General features: G+C 48.7%; 1 protein-coding gene across 2 annotated transcripts in view; it reads left to right on the top strand.

Annotated features, from left to right (window-relative positions):
* Positions 1-17,820, top strand: part of IGSF9 (immunoglobulin superfamily member 9) — a 113,499-nt gene that overhangs the window by 21,291 nt on the left and 74,388 nt on the right. For both annotated transcript variants that reach the window (XM_073566975.1, XM_073566976.1), the window contains exons 2-3: positions 125-512; positions 761-949. In XM_073566975.1, coding sequence (XP_073423076.1) covers positions 434-512; positions 761-949 — 268 coding nt within the window. In that variant the 5' untranslated portion in view covers positions 125-433. The remainder of the gene's footprint in view (positions 1-124; positions 513-760; positions 950-17,820) is intronic.

The raw sequence follows: 17,820 nt of genomic DNA, 5'->3' as shown, positions 1-17,820 counted from the left end.
CTGTTTGCCTTGCCCCCTGTTCAGAGTTTAGTGGACACTATGTAGATAGGTGTGGACTGAGCAAATATTGACTGATCTGCTGAGGAACAGTGGTACTCATTACTCTTGAACTTCTCTGTTGCAGGTCTGTAAGGCGACGCTGTGCAGCTCGGGACGTATACCCCACTAGGGAAGAAGACGAGGGTCTCTTTATAGGACGAGCTGCAGCTCCACACACTGGATATTACCTAATAACTGGGCGTTCAGCTGACGCCTTAGGGTGACTTCAGCATCGTGAGCTTGGACTCCGGCCTGAGACTGAGTGACATTTTCCTGGAGGGACATATTGTCCGTATCTCTGTGCTGTGGAGTGTTCAGGCACGCTGGAGGTCACTGCATTGGGTCTCCTGATGCTGCATGAAAGGACAGCTGAAATTACTGTGGCCGTCTGCCTATGTGTGGCTGGCAAGTGTGTGCTATGCATTGGGCTTCCTGGATATTCTTCCTCAGCCTGTCATTCTACTGCAGTGAAGGTAAGTGGTGATGATTAAAAAGACACATCACACACTATTGGCGGTAGATAACCTGTAACGACCATTGTTACCCGTTTTGTCATCTAGTCAACTTTTTAATCAGGCTTCAGAGAAATGCACAGGCCCTGCTCGCTCCATTGTAATATATCCTGCAGATTATTACACTACTTATCTCGCTCCATATCTGTCCTGTCTCCTGAAAGATACATGTTGATGGTTGTCTTCACGCCACTGTCTTCTTCCCTCAGGTACCATCCGATCGGACTCTCAGGCTGTGGTTGGCCGCGTAGGAGAGAGTGCGGTGCTGCCATGCAGCCTTCTCCATGAAGCTGGCCGCCCTCCTCTCTATGTCATCGAGTGGGTGCGCTTTGGCTTCATCCTCCCCATTTTTATTAAATTTGGTCTCTTCTCCCCTCGTGTGGACCCTCAGTATCTTGGTAAGTGTCCAAAATGTAGAGTTCTCCCGACATCGTTTAAGTAATTAAGGTAATTATGTCCTCAATTATCTAACTATCCATATTCACTTCAATGTAGACACGCATGGACAGGTGTACCATCTGCATATGTGTTCAGTTTACAGTACGCGTCGAGATACGCGTGCCGTCTGCAGTGTGGGATACATACGTCTGCAGTTTCTGGTGTGTGCCGGGATGCGTATGCTGAATACAGTGTGTCGGTATATACGTGAGCTTGCAGCCTGAGGCTCCTAGTAACAGTTGTGTGGACATGTTGACTGATCATGAAGATCAGTATCTGTCACCTGAGCCTGGGGATAGAGTTACATGGCCAGACACAGGCTTCCTGTTCCTTACCTGCTGTAATATAAACATCTCAGTCCGCCAGCGCAGGTGGAGATGACTCTTAAGGGAATGAGGATGTGAATGCATGAGCGACTACTATATAAAGGAATATGTGGGATGGTGTGATATGGGTCACTGGTGCCTGATAACAGATTGGCATGTATTACTAGTTACACTCTGACTTAGTTGCTTTACTTGATGTACTGCGGCATGTAACAGTTTGGGCACCCTGGTCAAAATTATTGTTATTGTGAAAAGTTAAGCAAGCTGAAGATGAAATATTCTCTAAAAGGCCTAAAGTTAAAGATGACACATTTGTTTTTTATTTTAGGCTAAAATATATCATTTTTTACATTTTAAAAATTGCAAAAAGGAAAATGGGCAGATGCAAAAGTGTGGGCACCCTGCATGGTTAGTACCTCGTAGTATCAGCTTGTAAACGCTTTTTGTAGCCAGACAAGAGTCTTTCAGTTCTTGTTTGAGGGACTTTCATTCATTCTTCCTTGGAAAATTCATCCTGTTCTGTGAGATTCCCGGGTTGTCTTGCATGCACTGCTATTTTGAGGTCTAGCCACAGATTTTCAATGATGTTCAGATCAGGGGACTGTGAGGGCCATTGTAAAACCATCAGCTTGCATATGTTGAGGCCATCTATTGTGGATTTTGACGTGTGCTTAGGATCGTTATCCATGAGTAGAAGGCATCCTCGTTTTATCTTCAACTTTTTTACAGATGGTGTTATGTTTGCATCAAGAATGTTGAAATTTAATTGAATCCATTCTTCCCTCTACCCATGAAATGTTTCCCGTGCTATTGGAGACACAACCCCAAAGCATGATTGATCCATCCCCATACTTAATGGTTGGCGAGATGTTCTATTCCTGAAACTCCGTGCCCTTTTTTCTCCACACATATTTTTGATCATTTGGCCCAAGAGTTCTATTTTAACCTCATTATTGGTCCATAGGACTTGTATCCAAAATGTATCAAGCTTGTTTAGATGTTCTTTTGTATACTTCTGACGCTGGACTTTACGGTGAGGATGTAGAAGAGGTATTCTTCTGATGACTCTTTCATGAAGGCCATTTTTGTGCAGGTGTCGCTGAACAGTAGAACAATGTAGCACAACTTCAGAATCTGCTACATCTTTCTGAAGGTCTTTTGCAGTTAAGCAGAGGTTCTGATTTGCCTCTCTAGCAATCCAATGAGCAGCTCTCATTGAAATTTTGCTTGTCTTCCAGACCTTATCTTGACCTCCACTGTTCCTGTTAACTGCAATTTCTTAGTTACATTTCAAACTGAGGAAGGAGCAACATGAAACACTTGCTATCTTCTTATAGCCTTCCCCTGCTTTGTGGACCGCCACCATTTTCATTTTCAGAGTGCTAGGTAGCTGCTCAAAAGAACCCATGGATGCTGTTTTTGGTGCACGGTTAGAGGCTGTTTTTTTTAATAAAGCTGGGAAATTTGCATCATCTGGCCTTTCCTAATGATGGTGAACAAGCAGTAACCCTAAAGCCCCCGTTACACATAGCGATATCGCTAGCAATATCGCTGTAACGTCACCGATTTTGTGACGTAGCAGCGATATTGCTAGCGATATCGCTACATGTGATACTTACCTCCGACCGGCCCCCCGCTGGTTATCGCTGATCACGCGAGAAGGTCCTAGCCCATTTCTCGTCGGGCGCTTCCTGCTGGTCTTCCTGTGGCGCCGACGAGCGACGCGTGGACGCGGGCGGGAGGACGTCAGGATCGCCTCGTCTGACAGGTAAGTAGCGACCCCCGACCCCTGCTATGTCGCTGGTGAGATCTGCCTGTGTGGCAGCTCACTAGCGACCACTTAGCGATGCACCTGCGATCCATATCGTTGTCGGGATCGCTGGTGCATCACTAAGTGTAACGGTACCCTTACAGGCTAATTAAGGTCTGAAACCTTGGTAAAAGTAATTTGAACACACAATTCTCCAAGGGTGCCCAAACTTTTGCATCAGTCCACTTTCATTTTGTGATTTTTAAAATGTAAAAGATGAAAATAATTTATTTTTATTTTGCCCAAAATACAAAAGAAATATGTCATCTTTAACTTTAGGTATTTTAGAGATCATTTCATCTTCAACTTACTTACCTACTCACAATAACAGTAATTTTGACCAGGGGTGCCTGAAGTTTTACATGCCACTGTATTGTGCTTAGGCTTGTTATGCATTTTGTCTCAATTGTCAGCTCTTGGGACTGGACTACTTTCACTATCTTTTTTGTTTTGATGAGGGAGAGGGCTTAACAAATTTCACAGGTTCTTGGCAGATGAAGGGTTACTTTGCCTTTAGGAATCTAAGACGCCTTGCAGTTTTGCCTCAGGTGTCATACTGCATTATTCATGCCTTATTGCATATGGTGGGGAAAGGGGGGCTTCTACTTGACAGTTGGAAGAGGGAGGAGCACATTTTATGAATTAATGCTCTCATTTAGATTAGGGTTACACCCGAGACGGAGACTTTAGGCAATAATCCCAGACACATGCAGGTCATGCGAACTAAATTGACATATCCACCCTCCCCCACGTTGAGATTTGGAAGAATATTTGGTCTTTCATCACTTATGGTACAGCTGACTGTTACTTGATAAGCAAGTCGCAATAAAGTGGAGTACAACTGTGTCAATGTATGGTGGTGGTGTATCTAAATCATGAGCCAAATGAGTGTGAAATCGTTCACCATTTGACCCCTGAACTACCAATTTGTTTTCCTGAGAATCTAGTTTATGCAAATTGGGTAGAAGAGGATATTGGATAAATGAATAAAGAAAACGGAGTCAGGTTATCCCTCTCAGCTCATGACAAGCTTAAGAGTGGGTATCGACTGGTAGATGTTGCCTTCATTATTTTAGGATTACTAGGTGCCTAGTCAAAGAAATATGTCTCTAGACGTTCTCTAAGTTGGTCAAAGTGAAGACAAATAAAGTCTCTGACCTACCATCATGTCAGCAAAGTAACACTTAAGTTGACTACAACTGTATCACTATTATTATTTAACAGCCTTTAGCTCGATCTCGAGCCATGGTGACTTGGTGGATGAACGTCCTGTAGGAAGATCTTTGTGCAAGCCTAGATTGGTCCACCAAGGTCTTCTACGCCGTTATCTTGATAGTATCAAGCTATCGGATTTCTGGTCTTCAGCTTGTTCCTTCTACGCATCACTACGTGTATATTATGGCATTGTGTTGTATTTAGGCCATGAACTAATGAGCTCGGTGTCACCCACCAAAAGACTCCTGAAATACCAATTTGTATTACCAAGACTTCTGTTCTATTATATAGGGGAGTAGAGGACAGTGGACAAAGGAATAGTGAAAACTGTGTGGCCTCCTTTTGACAATGGGAAATCCATTGAAAGCTATTGTCCCAATCAGCTTAGGATTTTTAGGGCGTCTATTTGAAGAAGGCCATCTCTGAAGTTCTCCGTTAGTTTATACATTTCTTGAATTTAACTAACATGTAGACAACTTGACCAACTGGTTGTGTTCATTAGAACCGGAGGGTTGAGCTGTTGCCGGAGACTCCTGGTGCCATTTATCTCCATGGATAGGTAAAAAAACAGTTTGCCCAGTCCAGGTTTTCCTCAGTTTTGTGAATCCCACTGAAATTGATACCCAAGAACAGGCATTTTTAGTTCTACATCTTCAGATTCAACAGGGTCATATTTATTGGTCTGTTAATTTTTATAATGTATCCATTGTGAACATAGAAAAAAAAATCATCCACATAATTAATATACGTTAATGAGCATAATTAAGAGGAGAGCAAACATTGTCTCCATTCTCTGAACCTGCAGTTCTTGTCATGAGATGATCCCAGGTGGTGTCACCAGAGATGAGAGGAGATCCTATTCTCTTGGGAAGGCAAGCATTGTCTCCCGCAGGGACAAAAGAATCTTTATCTTCTCAACAGGGGAGGGTTCCCAAGGGTCACTTCAGAACAAGTTAGTGGCCTCCAGCACTAGGGTGTGGAACATTCGGTCCTTTCACAGGAATATTTTTACTCTGAAAGTTTCTGTGTTCTTGGGATTAGGTTTAAATGTAAGACGTGTATTGGAGGAGAAAAGCGGGTGTATTTACAACTAGTGGATTATGGGACAAAATGCGAATGTAAACTCCCAGCAGCTCACACAACTTCGAGGTTACACAGCAAAAACAGTAGCAATAATAATAGAAGTGTGAAGAAAATTAAATATTTTTTTAAAACTTTTGCCTTAAATTTTTTTATGGTATCAACTTCTAAGTAATGTGACCAACAGAAATTTTAGAGTTTCTTAGTAACTTCAATGAGTGGCCGAGAATGCTCCCCAAAAACTATTTGGGTCCTTGCATGGTCTGAAGATTTATGTATCCTCACTACGGTATTTTGTCGACCTAAACCTTTCCTTAAATTGTAGTTATGTAGAAGTAAATCTGGGTCTGGAAATGTCACGTCTGGTGGTGGGGGGTCCAGTCTCCAAATTTTCCTAAAGCCCCCGTCTCACATAGCGAGATCGCTGTTGCGTCACAGATTTGTGACGCAACAGCGATCTCGCTACGTGTGACACATAGCGGCGATCGGGCCCCTGCTGCGATGTTGGTGATTGTGCTCGAATGTCCTAGGCCATTTTTTGATCTCTGGTGTCCCGCTGGCCAGCATGCATCGCTGTGTTTGACAGGGACACTACAGGTCTGAGAGACAGGGTCCCAACGACCGTGGTATCGTTCTGGATCGCTGCTGCGTCGCTGTTGAGATCTGACTGTTTGACATCTCACCAGCGACACATCGTTGTTGGGAATCGCTGGTGCGTTGCCAAGTGTGACGGTACCCTAAGGTAGGCACATGGTAAACCCTCTAAGACATCACCCCTAAGAACACACAAAGTCCAATGTGGATAAGTTTGTCACTTCAGTCAAAAGTTACTCAAATGGTAATCGGCCACACAACTTGTTACCGCCATCTCTAATGAGCCACTCTGCTACTAAGGTAGAGGTTAGTTAGCCACCATTTTTCTTCCAGACTTAAAAAATTAACTGTGGCCAAAATATCTAGTCAGAGAGCCACTTTTAATAGTTACTCACAGCTACGCTACCTCTATTAGATTCATAGAGTGGTACTATCATCACTCACTATAGGATACGCATAACTAAAAAGAGAACTCATGCCAAAAATTATTGCTTGAGATATTTGGGGAAATATTTTTTTCTGTACGGCCCCCCCAAAGAGTTGCCAATTGTAGGATTTATATTGGATGTGGTGCAATTATTTTCTCCCATTCTAATCTGTTAACCCTCTTTGTGCCGTGTTTTAATTCCTACAAGATGTTGATGACCATCCCCAAGGGTGATCTCTGTTCCCTAACAGCAGGTAGGGGTCATATATCACATCTGTGATGGATACACCAGATTCACTGATGAGGAGGCCTAGTATCTAAGGTCCCGGTCACACATAGCGATCTCGCTAGCGAGATCGCTGCTGAGTCACAAGTTTTGTGACACAACAGCGGTCTCACCAGCGAGAGATCGCTGTGTGTGACAGCAATCAGCGACCGGCCCCCCTGCCGGTATCGCTGATCGCTCTGGGAAACCTCTGGACATTTCTTTTGTCGTTTGTCTCCCACTGGCTAGCACGCATCGCTGCGTGTGACAGGCGGGAGACCAGCGATCTGCTGGTAACTAACGTACACATCGGGTATCCAAGGGACGTGCGTCCCTTGGATACCCGATGTGTACGTTAGTTACCAGCTCCCTGCATCAGCGCACTGGTAACTAACGAACACAGCGACGCCGCGCGCTCGGCGTCGCTGTGCTGATCGCTGGTGAAGCTGTCTGTTTCACCAGCGATCATGTACTTACTCACCAGCGATCCTGACACGTTGATATCGTTGTCGGGATCGCTGGTGAGTCGCTATGTGTGACGGGGCCTTAAGGCACCCGAGTATCAGAAGTGGGCATATAGTCACAGGCTGAAGGTATCTGCTGCCTTTTCAAACCCATTTGGACATACTCGATACATTTTCAGTAGAAGTAAAAAAGAAAGGAAACCATGCTCGCCAAGGCTCTAGGCGTAGTGAAGCTGAGGATTCCATGGGACCGAAATGTGAAGATTCAATCGAATAGAAATCCAGCTTCTTAAGATGCAAAAACATTATTGGAAAACTAGGTTAAAAAGATTCCATGTCACGATTGTAAAAAGCTACGCTTTTCCAATGCACTCGGCATTCTTTGTCAGAGCTCAATTCTCCCCCTTCGAGCTAGAGTTCAACAGTGCAAGTGGACGAAAAGTCCCAGCAATGAATAATAATAATTTTATTTATATAGTGCCATCATATTCTGCAGCACTTTACAATTAAGGGGTGACATATATAGACAACAAATTCCATACCAGGTAAGACAGTTTGGACAGTTAGAGTAGGAGTGAGGGGCCTGCTCCAAAGGCTTACCGTCTACAAGGAAACAGGGGGACACAATAGGTGAAAAGTCCCTATCCTCCTCATCTATGAAGGGCTGTGACATTAGCTGTTGTTTGGTTGCCAGGAGCAGAGTGTGGCATGCGTTTTTTTGCCTCTGTTATTTATTAATTGTCTCCTTCTCGATGATGGGAGCCTCAGTAGAGGGCGGCCATGGTATGGAGCATAAAAAGGCCAGGTGACTAGTGCCGGGCATCACCAAGTGATGTGATTGGGTAACGACAGGCAAAAGGCAGAGGTTTGGGGCTTGTTGCGTGGTCTCTGGTTCCCTGGTAACAGCTTGTTTATTTTCAGTCCCAGGGAAGGACGGGAGTGCAGGGACACGGACGGAGGGGCGACAGGGGATGCGGACGGCCATTGTCCAAGTGCTTAGATTTGAATTTCCTTTGCCATGGTTACCAGGTGGACGGAGGGATTGTCTCAGGGCGGTGATGGAGGAGGGGCGGGTAGGCAGGCAGAGGTGTGGTGCTGTTGCTCGTGGTTGTTTTTATCTTTTTTTTGCATTTTTCAAAGTTTCGAATTAGAGATTTTAACAGGAGCCCGCATTTGGCGTGTACTCACTGGTGGAGGAAGACTGAGGCCGTGCACTAATAGATTTGATTAGGGAAAGGGGAGCTACCAGGAGTGTGCACACATTGCATCACAGAATACCTCAGCTGCTGTATCTAAGCATGTCAAGTGTGATACTGTGTGCTGAGCCATGTATCCAAGCCTCTCATTACTGTGGTATGGCAGACACTTTGGTGCTGCCCTGGGAATACCTTTCTTCCGCGTGTAATGGCGCAATCATTCGTCTTTTCTAATAAATTGCTATTCTTTGTTTTCTGGCTGTAAAATGACTGAAATGTGACTGTGGCAGAAGCCAGGGCAATAAAAACTGTGGAGGACACTGTGTCCCCTCCCGAGTCCTCGATGTGCTGCTCTGCGCACTTCATATGTGGAGACATATGACAATCCACAAAGCGAAGGCCACGGTGTGCGGAGCGACGTGCAGCTCCAAGAACGGGACCAGCGAGGGGCTGACATAACACCCTCATAAACACACTGCCGTCGTTTTAAGGTAATAACTATAGAAAACACAACGTTTTGTGCAGAGTTTTTTTTTTACAGGTGATTGTGACATTTTTTCCCTTGAAAAGCAGCGTGCTTCTGACATGACCTTTTTTTTTTTTTCCCGAATTATTTTCTCTATAGCAAATGTCAGAAAAATATATGTACAAAATGGAAAAACATCTCCTCACACAATACCAAGTGGTGTATCTAATCCCGTCATGTGGGATACTGTCCTGTCTGTATTCTTTTTTTTTTTCTTTTTACGAGGAGCCTGTAGATTGTAAACTCCCGCATTTATTGTCCTGTTAATGGGAATGGATTATAATTGTCATTGTCTGTATTACGCTCCTGATCCGGGATCTGATTAGTGAGAATAATCAAGCAGTCGCTTCCTCCCCAGCTTTTGTCTGGGTCCCTCATCTGCACCCCATGACCCTGGGAATGAGAGCGTTAATGGCCGACGCTGAGGCTTTTCCTGGATGCGTCTTTTGAAAGTTTGAAAAATGCATATTTAGCTTTGATGCAACCCTCCCCCCCACTCTCTGGCCCCAAATCCCTCGCCCCCTCCACTCCACCCCTAGTCTTGAACCCACCACCCCCTTCCTCCTCTCTCTTATCTCCATTCTTCTTTCTCCCTGCTCTCTCTTGTATAAGGTGCAATGATGTGAATGCCTGAGAGGAAGGGGGGCACATACTTTTTTTTTCATACCACATTTCATGAATCTTTTCATATAGGGTACCTGAGAGTCACAATTTTCCATTTTAGGATACAGCGTGGAAAGCTGGGTGACAAGTAAGTCTATGAAATCATCAGATGAATGGAATAAGTGTATCACCAATGGTCTCTTGGGGTTCGTCATCTTTTCTTTTTCGTAGAACCTCCACCCTGGCTAAGGATTGACCATTACATTTTCTTTTCGGCTCATAAATTCAGGGAGAGTGTTGTCATAGCCTCTCCCTGCTTTACTCAAAATCCTCCTCTCAGAGCGATGCTGTCAGTTGCTATGCAGTCTGCGGCCGGTTACTAAGACAACAATAATGTCATTGAAAAAAAAAAGAAAAATTCATGAATGGAAGTTAATGACGAAGCGGAGGCTGCAAACATGAAGGCTATATATACACACTGCAGAACACCCCGGCTTCTCCTCAGCCAATCAGAATCGCAGCCTCTTACGGTCATGATATCGAAATATGCATGAGGACGGGGGTCTAGGCTTAATACGATTTAAAGGGCTAGATATTCTAAATTGGTCACCTTTAAGAAGAGAATCCTAGGCACTAATCCAGGACTCACTAGATCTCTGCCAGAAATGTGCAGTTTGGTATGCTTTACCCCCTATTCGATTGTGCGTGGTTAGTCAGCCGCACTTTACAGACACAGATCGATAACTCAGTGTAGGGCAGGAGAGTTCTGTTTCAGCAAGCTGCCTCTCGGCTCAATTGGGTTTGTTAAGGTTTTTGGAAAAGATGCGTTGCCTCTTGCAGCATGAACCAGTGTGGGGTGGTAGACTTCTGTTTCAGCAAGCTGCCTCTCGGCCCAATTGGGTATGTTAAGGTGTGAGGAGAAGATTCAGCATGAACCAGTGTGGGGTGGTAGACTTCTGTTTCAGCAAGCTGCCTCTCGGCCCAAGTTTTAGGACAAGATGGATCTTTTCGCGGCACAATTAGTGGTGTCCTTTGAACTCTCAAAAGAATCCATCCTAGAGGACTGTCTCTTGGCACTTGCCCAATGATGGGCCCTGACTGGGTACCAAGACAGTGGTTTAGACAAAAGGTTCAGGCAAATTGGGAGGCCTGAATACACATTTGTGGTGATGGTGATGTGACCTCGCTGCTGTCTAGATATAGGGTTACGTCTCATAGGTGCTCATGACGAAGCCGCGTGTATTTACTGTAAAGAATGGCAAGTACTTGAGTCGTCTTCAGGAGATTAGAGAGATTTCCTCACGACCCCAGGTGACCTCAGCCACATGCAATCCAAGATTTACACAGGATGTTTAACCCTCTCCCTTTGTTACCCTAAGTAGGGATATTAGATTGTAAGCTCTACTGCAAAGACGACTTGTGTGCACATTTTACATAAGGCACCACAGAAAACGTGCCATATGTGTAAAGTATCGGTATACTACTCAATAGATCTCTCATTTACACTGTCTTCTTTTGGTATCCCATAGGCCTTAAGATACAGATTGGCTTTCTCGAATGGAAGGGCTTGTCAATAGCCGCTATTGGTGAAGGGGTTAAGCCTAGGTGGGGCCTGTACCTCAGACTTGGCATTCTACAGAGGGCTAAGACCTGTTGTGGGTAAGCTGCGGAGTCACAATGACTATCCCGAGCTTATCCACTACGACGAGGGTCTGTGGTTTTAGCCAATTCAAATTTTACTAATGTCGTTCTGATCGGATCAGGGGACTGATAATAGCAGCAGGCAATTAAGGAGATTGAATCTTCTCCTCCTGTCTTATCTCCCATCTCATCCTCTGCTGCTGTGTCCATCAAGAATCCTGAGAAAAGAAGTACATTAACCATATAATATTTAATCTGTGACTGATTTGAAAAGGGGCACTATAACTGTACTTCTATTCTTATTCATTCTTATACATAGGGGACAGTATTATAGTAGTTATATTCTTGTACATAGGGGGCAGTATTATAGTAGTTAAGGCCCCGTCACACATAGCGATCTCGCTAGTGAGATCGCTGCTGAGTCACAAGTTTTGTGACGCAACAGTGATCTCACCAGCGAGATCGCTATGTGTGACAGCGATCAGCGACCGGCCCCCTGCCGGTATCGCTGATCGCTCTGGGAAATCTCTGGACATTTCTTTCGTCGCTGATCTCCCGCTGGCCAGCACGCATCGCTGCATGTGACAGGCGGGAGACCAGCGATCAGCGATAAAATAATAATAAAGAAAAAAAATATTGTTATTCTCACCTTCCGGCGTCCCGTGCAGCCATCCCGCCTCTCTCCACGCTCCGGTCCCAGTAATCCTTTGCAAGAATGACCACGAGACTTCGCGATCCCGAGAGAACGGATGTCATCGCGGTAATTCTCGCAAAGGATTACTGGGACCGGAGCGTGGAGAGAGGCGGGAATGCTGCGCGGGACGTCGGAAGGTGAGAATAACAATTTCTCCTTCGTCTCATTGGGGGACACAGAGACTGTGGGGTTTGTGCTTCTGCCGTCTGGAGGCTGACACTAAGTATACAAAAAAAGAGTTGGCTCCTCCTCCGCCGCATACATCCTCGCCCCCAGACCGGGCGTAACTCAGTTTTTTGCTTAGTGTCTGATGGAGGCACACGCTGTCTGGAGCTCCAGACTAGATTTTTTTTTTTTCTTTCTTCTTCTCTATGAAGATAAGACAGGGGCGACGGATCCTATAGAGAGGGTCCGATCTCCCCAAATCATCAACGGGCGACCACGTGTGAGTAACCCTCCACGTGTTTTCCTCTCCCGCACCGAGGGACACATCTGGGACTTTTCCCCAGACAACCATTTTTCTTTTTTATTTTGTAAAGAGGCGGCAACGCATCCTGATAAGAGGATTCGGTTTCCCCATAACCTCAACGGGCGAGCACGTGTGAGCGACCCTCCACGTTGTTCCTCTCCTGCAACGCGATTCATTGAGGCCCCTTCCACCCCTAGGTAGTGAGACCAGGGGTTGAGTTGGAGGCGCAGGTGAGCCGAGGGATCGAAGATTCGTCCCGATACCAGAAGCCTCCCCCTCCCTGCCCGGGGATGGAGTTGAGAGCACCCCAAGAGAGCTCCCACGGCGGAACGCCCTGCTCACCTTTGATAATGGGGAGGTCCGCCTCTCTCCCGGAGCGCACCGCAAGTTTTCGGAACCCGGTGCTGCCCCCGGCGAGTAACGCCGCACGCCCCGTGTACCGGAGTGCGGCCGGAAGCCCCGCCGGCGGCCGCGGCCCCCGCTGCATGAGGAAGTCCGTGGGTACCGCGCGAGGCCCCGCCCGCCGACTTCCGGTGGTAGCCGGAAGACCCGCCCACTGACTTCCGGTACGGCTCAGCCCAGGGGGTGGAGAGCGGCGGGCGCACACAGTACCGGAGTGGAAACTCCCGCCCCCCCCCCCCTCGCATTTCCGCGGTCGTTCAACAGGAGTGGAACGTTACCTGTGGGTGAGTGCAACCCCGTTTCGAGAGCCGCACTGGTAGTCAAGGAAGGGGTTACCCTCCTCCTCCTTCTACCCTACCTTCAAGCTTGGGCAATATGTCTGGCAAAGGGAAAGCTCACTCTTTCCTATACGCTGTTTGCGTTTCCTGTGGGGTCAGGCTGCCAAAGGCGCAGGCGGGTAAATTTTGTGAAGCCTGCGAGTCGGAGCGCGCCCAGGAGCCCCCCACTGTTTCAGAGCCCAGGGGTCAGGACCCCCCGGAATGGGCGGTGTCTTTATCGCATTCTATGTTGTCCCTTACAAAGGCAATTGAATCCCTTCGAGGCCCGGGCAGGGACAAGGATGGTGGTCTGCCAGCGGAAGACAGCTCGTCCACGTCTCAGGACCCTCCGACCGTTAGAGGCCGCTCCAGAACCAGACAACCTCATGGCAAAAGAGCTCATTCCCTGTCGGCCGGGCCCTCCGGGGCTTCGGCGGCGGGTATTAGGGCATCTCGTTCCCCGTCGCTGAGCTCAGGGAGCGATCAGGATGAGGGCGAGGAGGAGGAGGCCTGGAATCTAGAAAGCCTGGGGTACCAAGACTCGGTGGACAGCCTCATTGAGGCAGTCAACCAGACATTAGAGATCGAGGACGATGTGTCCACGGCCTCAGGTCACAAGGTCTCCTTCAAGAAAACCAGGCGACCGCATAGAAGGTTTGCCACGCATCCGGAGTTCGAGGATCTAGTCCAGAAACATAGAGAACACCCGGATAAGCGTTTTGCAATGCAAAAAGCGCTGCAAGCAAAGTATCCGTTTCCTCCTGAGCTCCATAAAGGATGGGTGGAGTCGCCAGTAGTGGACCCACCGGTATCACGTTTAGCATCAAGATCGCTATTGTCGATACCCAGTGTTTCTTCCATCAAGGACCCAACTGATCGCCTCATAGAGGGGCTTGCCCGCTCGGTGTATGAGGCAGCAGGGTCGGCTCTGGCCCCCTCCTTTGCGGCAACTTGGGTGGCTAAGGCCATGGTTTCATGGGCGGACGCTCTGCATAAGGCCCTCCAAGACAGGGATCTGCCCGCGGAGGTCTTGGAGGTGGCAAATCAGATATCAGGAGCGAGTGATTATCTCATCAGCGCCTCACTGGACGCGGCCGAGTGTTCGGCTGTGGCAGCAGCAAATGCGATCGCCATTAGGCGAGCATTATGGCTGAGGTTGTGGAAAGCGGATTCTATCTCTAAAAAATCCTTAACCTCATTGCCTTTTCAGGGCAATCGGTTGTTCGGTGAGAAGCTTGATAAGCTTATCTCAGAAGCCACAGGGGGGAGAAGTAGTTTCCTCCCGCAGCAGAGGAGTTGCCCGGCATTCAGGCAAACGCAGAGGCGTTTTCGGCCCTTTCGTAGCCCCTGGGGGGGGACTTCGGCCAGGGCATCCTCCTCCGCAAACGATGGCCAGAGTAGGGAAAGGCAAACCTCTTACAGGGCCAATCCGCTGGGTAGAGGCCGAGGCCGTTTGCCCAGAGCGAGGGGGGCCAGATCCCAAAAGCCTCCAGCAAAATGACTCGAGGCGCTTCGTACCTACGGACGACAGAGTGGGCGGACGCCTACTAGGGTTCAGCCACGTTTGGGTCGCAGTGGCACGCGACGCTTGGGTGGCGGAATTGATATCGTCCGGGTACAAGATAGAGTTTGTCGGACTCCCGCCACAGCGATTCTTCCGTTCCCGACTTTCCGGGACAGAATCGCAGGCGGAAGATTTGTTACAGGCTATAATGACGCTACAGCGCAAAGGGGTCATTGTCCCAGTGCCGCAAGGCGAAGAGACGCAAGGTTTTTACTCCAACCTGTTTTCGGTCCCCAAAAAAGACGGGACTGTGAGGCCAGTACTGGATCTAAAGATCCTGAACAAATTCATCAGGGTCAGGCGGTTCCGGATGGAGTCCCTCCGCTCGGTCATTGCAGCCATGGATCCAGGGGAATTCCTGGCCTCGATCGATGTGCAGGATGCATATCTACACATTCCGATATTTCCTCCACACCAGAGGTTCCTGCATTTTGCGATCGGAGGGCGACATTTCCAATTTGTGGCTCTGCCCTTCGGTTTGGCCACTGCCCCCAGAGTCTTTACAAAGATAATGGCGGTGGTTATGGCCATCCTGCATGCACGGGGCATAACGGTACTACCGTACCTGGACGACCTTTTGGTAAAGGGGCCGTCGTTTCAGGCGTGCCAGGGGAATGTCAGTATCACACTGGATACCCTGGCCCGTCTAGGCTGGTTGATCAATCGAAACAAGTCGTCCTTGGTTCCAGCCCAGAGAATCGTATTCCTAGGCATGGTTTTCGACACCTCCCGGGGGCTGGTGAACCTCCCTCAGGACAAGGCGCGAAGGATCAAGCAGGGGGTTCGGAGCCTTCTACAGCCGGGCACCAGATCCATCCGGTACGGCATGAGTGTGTTGGGCAGAATGGTGGCGGTGATGGAGGTAATCCCGTTTGCCCAGTTCCATCTCCGTCCGCTTCAGCATGCGCTCTTGTCAGCATGGGACCGGAGGCTGCTGTCTCTCAGTCATCGGTGCAAGTTGTCTCCGCCGGTCCGGCGATCACTCCGATGGTGGACTCGCGACTCGTCTCTGGTCCAGGGGAAACCTTTTCCCCCGGAACAGTGGTTGGTGGTGACGACCGATGCAAGCCTGCATGGTTGGGGAGCAGTTTTCCAGAGTCACACAGCTCAGGGGCGGTGGTCCATTCGGGAGGTAATTCTCCCGATCAACATTCTGGAGATACGGGCAATACGATTGGCCCTGCAACATTTTCAGCGTTTGCTGAGACACCGGCCGGTGCGCATTCAGTCGGACAATGCTACAGCAGTAGCATATGTCAACCATCAAGGGGGCACACGCAGCCAGGCAGCCATGCGCGAGGTTGGGCTGGTACTGCGTTGGGCAGAGAAGAACCACGTGGTAATTTCAGCGGTGCACATTCCGGGAGTCGAAAACTGGGCGGCAGATTTTCTCAGCCGACAGGGGGTCGCGGCAGGGGAATGGTCCCTGCACCCCGAGGTCTTTCAACAGATCTGCCAACGGTGGGGGACACCAGACGTGGACCTTATGGCATCCAGAGAGAACGCCAAAGTACAAAGGTTTGTCGCTCGATCCCTCGACCCGCAGGCAATCGCAGCAGACGCTCTGGTGCTTCCGTGGAGCCAGTTTCGTCTCCCGTACTTGTTTCCCCCGCTGCCTCTGCTTCCAAGAGTCATCAGAAAAATAAGGAGAGAGAAGGTTCCAGCAATTCTGCTGGCCCCAGACTGGCCCCGGCGGGCCTGGTATGCAGATCTGGTTCAACTAGTGGTGGACGTACCTTGGCGTCTCCCAGATCGGCCGGACTTACTGTCCCAGGGGCCGATCTGCCATCCGAACTTAGGGGCCCTGTGTTTGACGGTGTGGCCATTGAATCTCGGCTGTTAACACAGGCAGGATTCAGGCGCGATGTGGCGGCCACGATGGTGAGTGCCCGAAAGCCTTCCTCGGCGAGAGTATATCACCGGACTTGGGAAGTTTTTTTCCGTTGGTGTAGGGATCGCGGAGTGGCTCCTCTGGTTTTTTCGATCCCCAACGTACTGGCTTTTCTGCAGGCAGGGCTGGACGCGGGATTGGCTCCGAGTTCGCTCAGAACGCAAATCTCGGCCCTGTCTGTGCTTTTCCAACGAAAAGTCGCTTCCGTCTGGCAGGTTAGGACGTTTATGCAGGGGGTCGCACATTTAGTACCCCCCTATAAGGCGCCGACGGAATCATGGGACCTGAACTTGGTGCTCAGGGCCCTTCAGGAGGCTCCTTTCGAACCATTGCAAGAAGTCTCCTTACCTTACCTGTCCAGAAAGGTCGTTTTTATGGTAGCTATAACGTCTATTAGGCGGGTTTCGGAATTGGCGGCCTTATCTTGTAAACCGCCGTTCCTGACCTTTTATAAAGATAAGGTAGTTTTAAGGCCAGCTCCTCCCTTCTTGCCGAAGGTTGTGTCTGCATTCCATATCAACGAAGACATTGTCTTACCCTCGTTTTGCCCGGCACCGGTGCACAGGGTAGAAAAGGCATTGCACACCCTGGATCTGGTAAGAGCCCTTAGGAGGTATGTGACAAGGACAGCGCCATTCCGCCAGACAGACTCTCTATTCGTGATTCCAGAAGGGCGGCGAAAGGGGCTCGCTGCGTCCAGAGCGACTTTGGCCAGATGGGTTCGCCTGACGGTCCAAGAATCTTATCAAATCAGTGGCACGCCGGTTCCGGCAGGGATCAAGGCACACTCGGCTCGAGCAGTGGGTGCCTCATGGGCACTGCGACACCAGGCTTCAGCGGAGCAGGTGTGCAAAGCAGCTACCTGGTCCAGTTTGCATACGTTTGTCAAACATTATAACGTACATACCCAGGCATCCTCGGATGCAAGCCTGGGAAGAAAGATTCTCCAGGCAGCAGTTGCGCACCTCTAATCAGGGGCGCAAATTAGCATGGATTGGGTGAGCTAAGATCCCGCCCAGAGGACTGCTTTAGAACGTCCCACAGTCTCTGTGTCCCCCAATGAGACGAAGGAGAAACATGGATTTTTGTGAGTACTCACCGTAAAATCCTTTTCTCCGAGACGCTCATTGGGGGACACAGCACCCACCCTATTAGCCAGTTGGCATTTACTTATTTTGAGTTATACAAATCCTTGTGTAAGGATTAGGGTGGCCCCTTTTTCAGACGTATAATTTCTTGCCTGAGTTTAAGGCGCGTTCTCCTACTGCTTATGCACTAAACTGAGTTACACCCGGTCTGGGGGCGAGGGTGTATGTGGCGGAGGAGGAGCCAACTCTTTTTTTGTAT

Source organism: Dendrobates tinctorius, unplaced genomic scaffold (genome assembly GCF_039654945.1).
Source record: "Dendrobates tinctorius isolate UK_male_01 unplaced genomic scaffold, ASM3965494v1 ptg000019l, whole genome shotgun sequence".
Classification (NCBI taxonomy): domain Eukaryota; kingdom Metazoa; phylum Chordata; class Amphibia; order Anura; family Dendrobatidae; genus Dendrobates; species Dendrobates tinctorius.
Note: the sequence above shows the minus strand (reverse complement) of the source record. Positions and strands in the feature narration are given on the sequence as shown.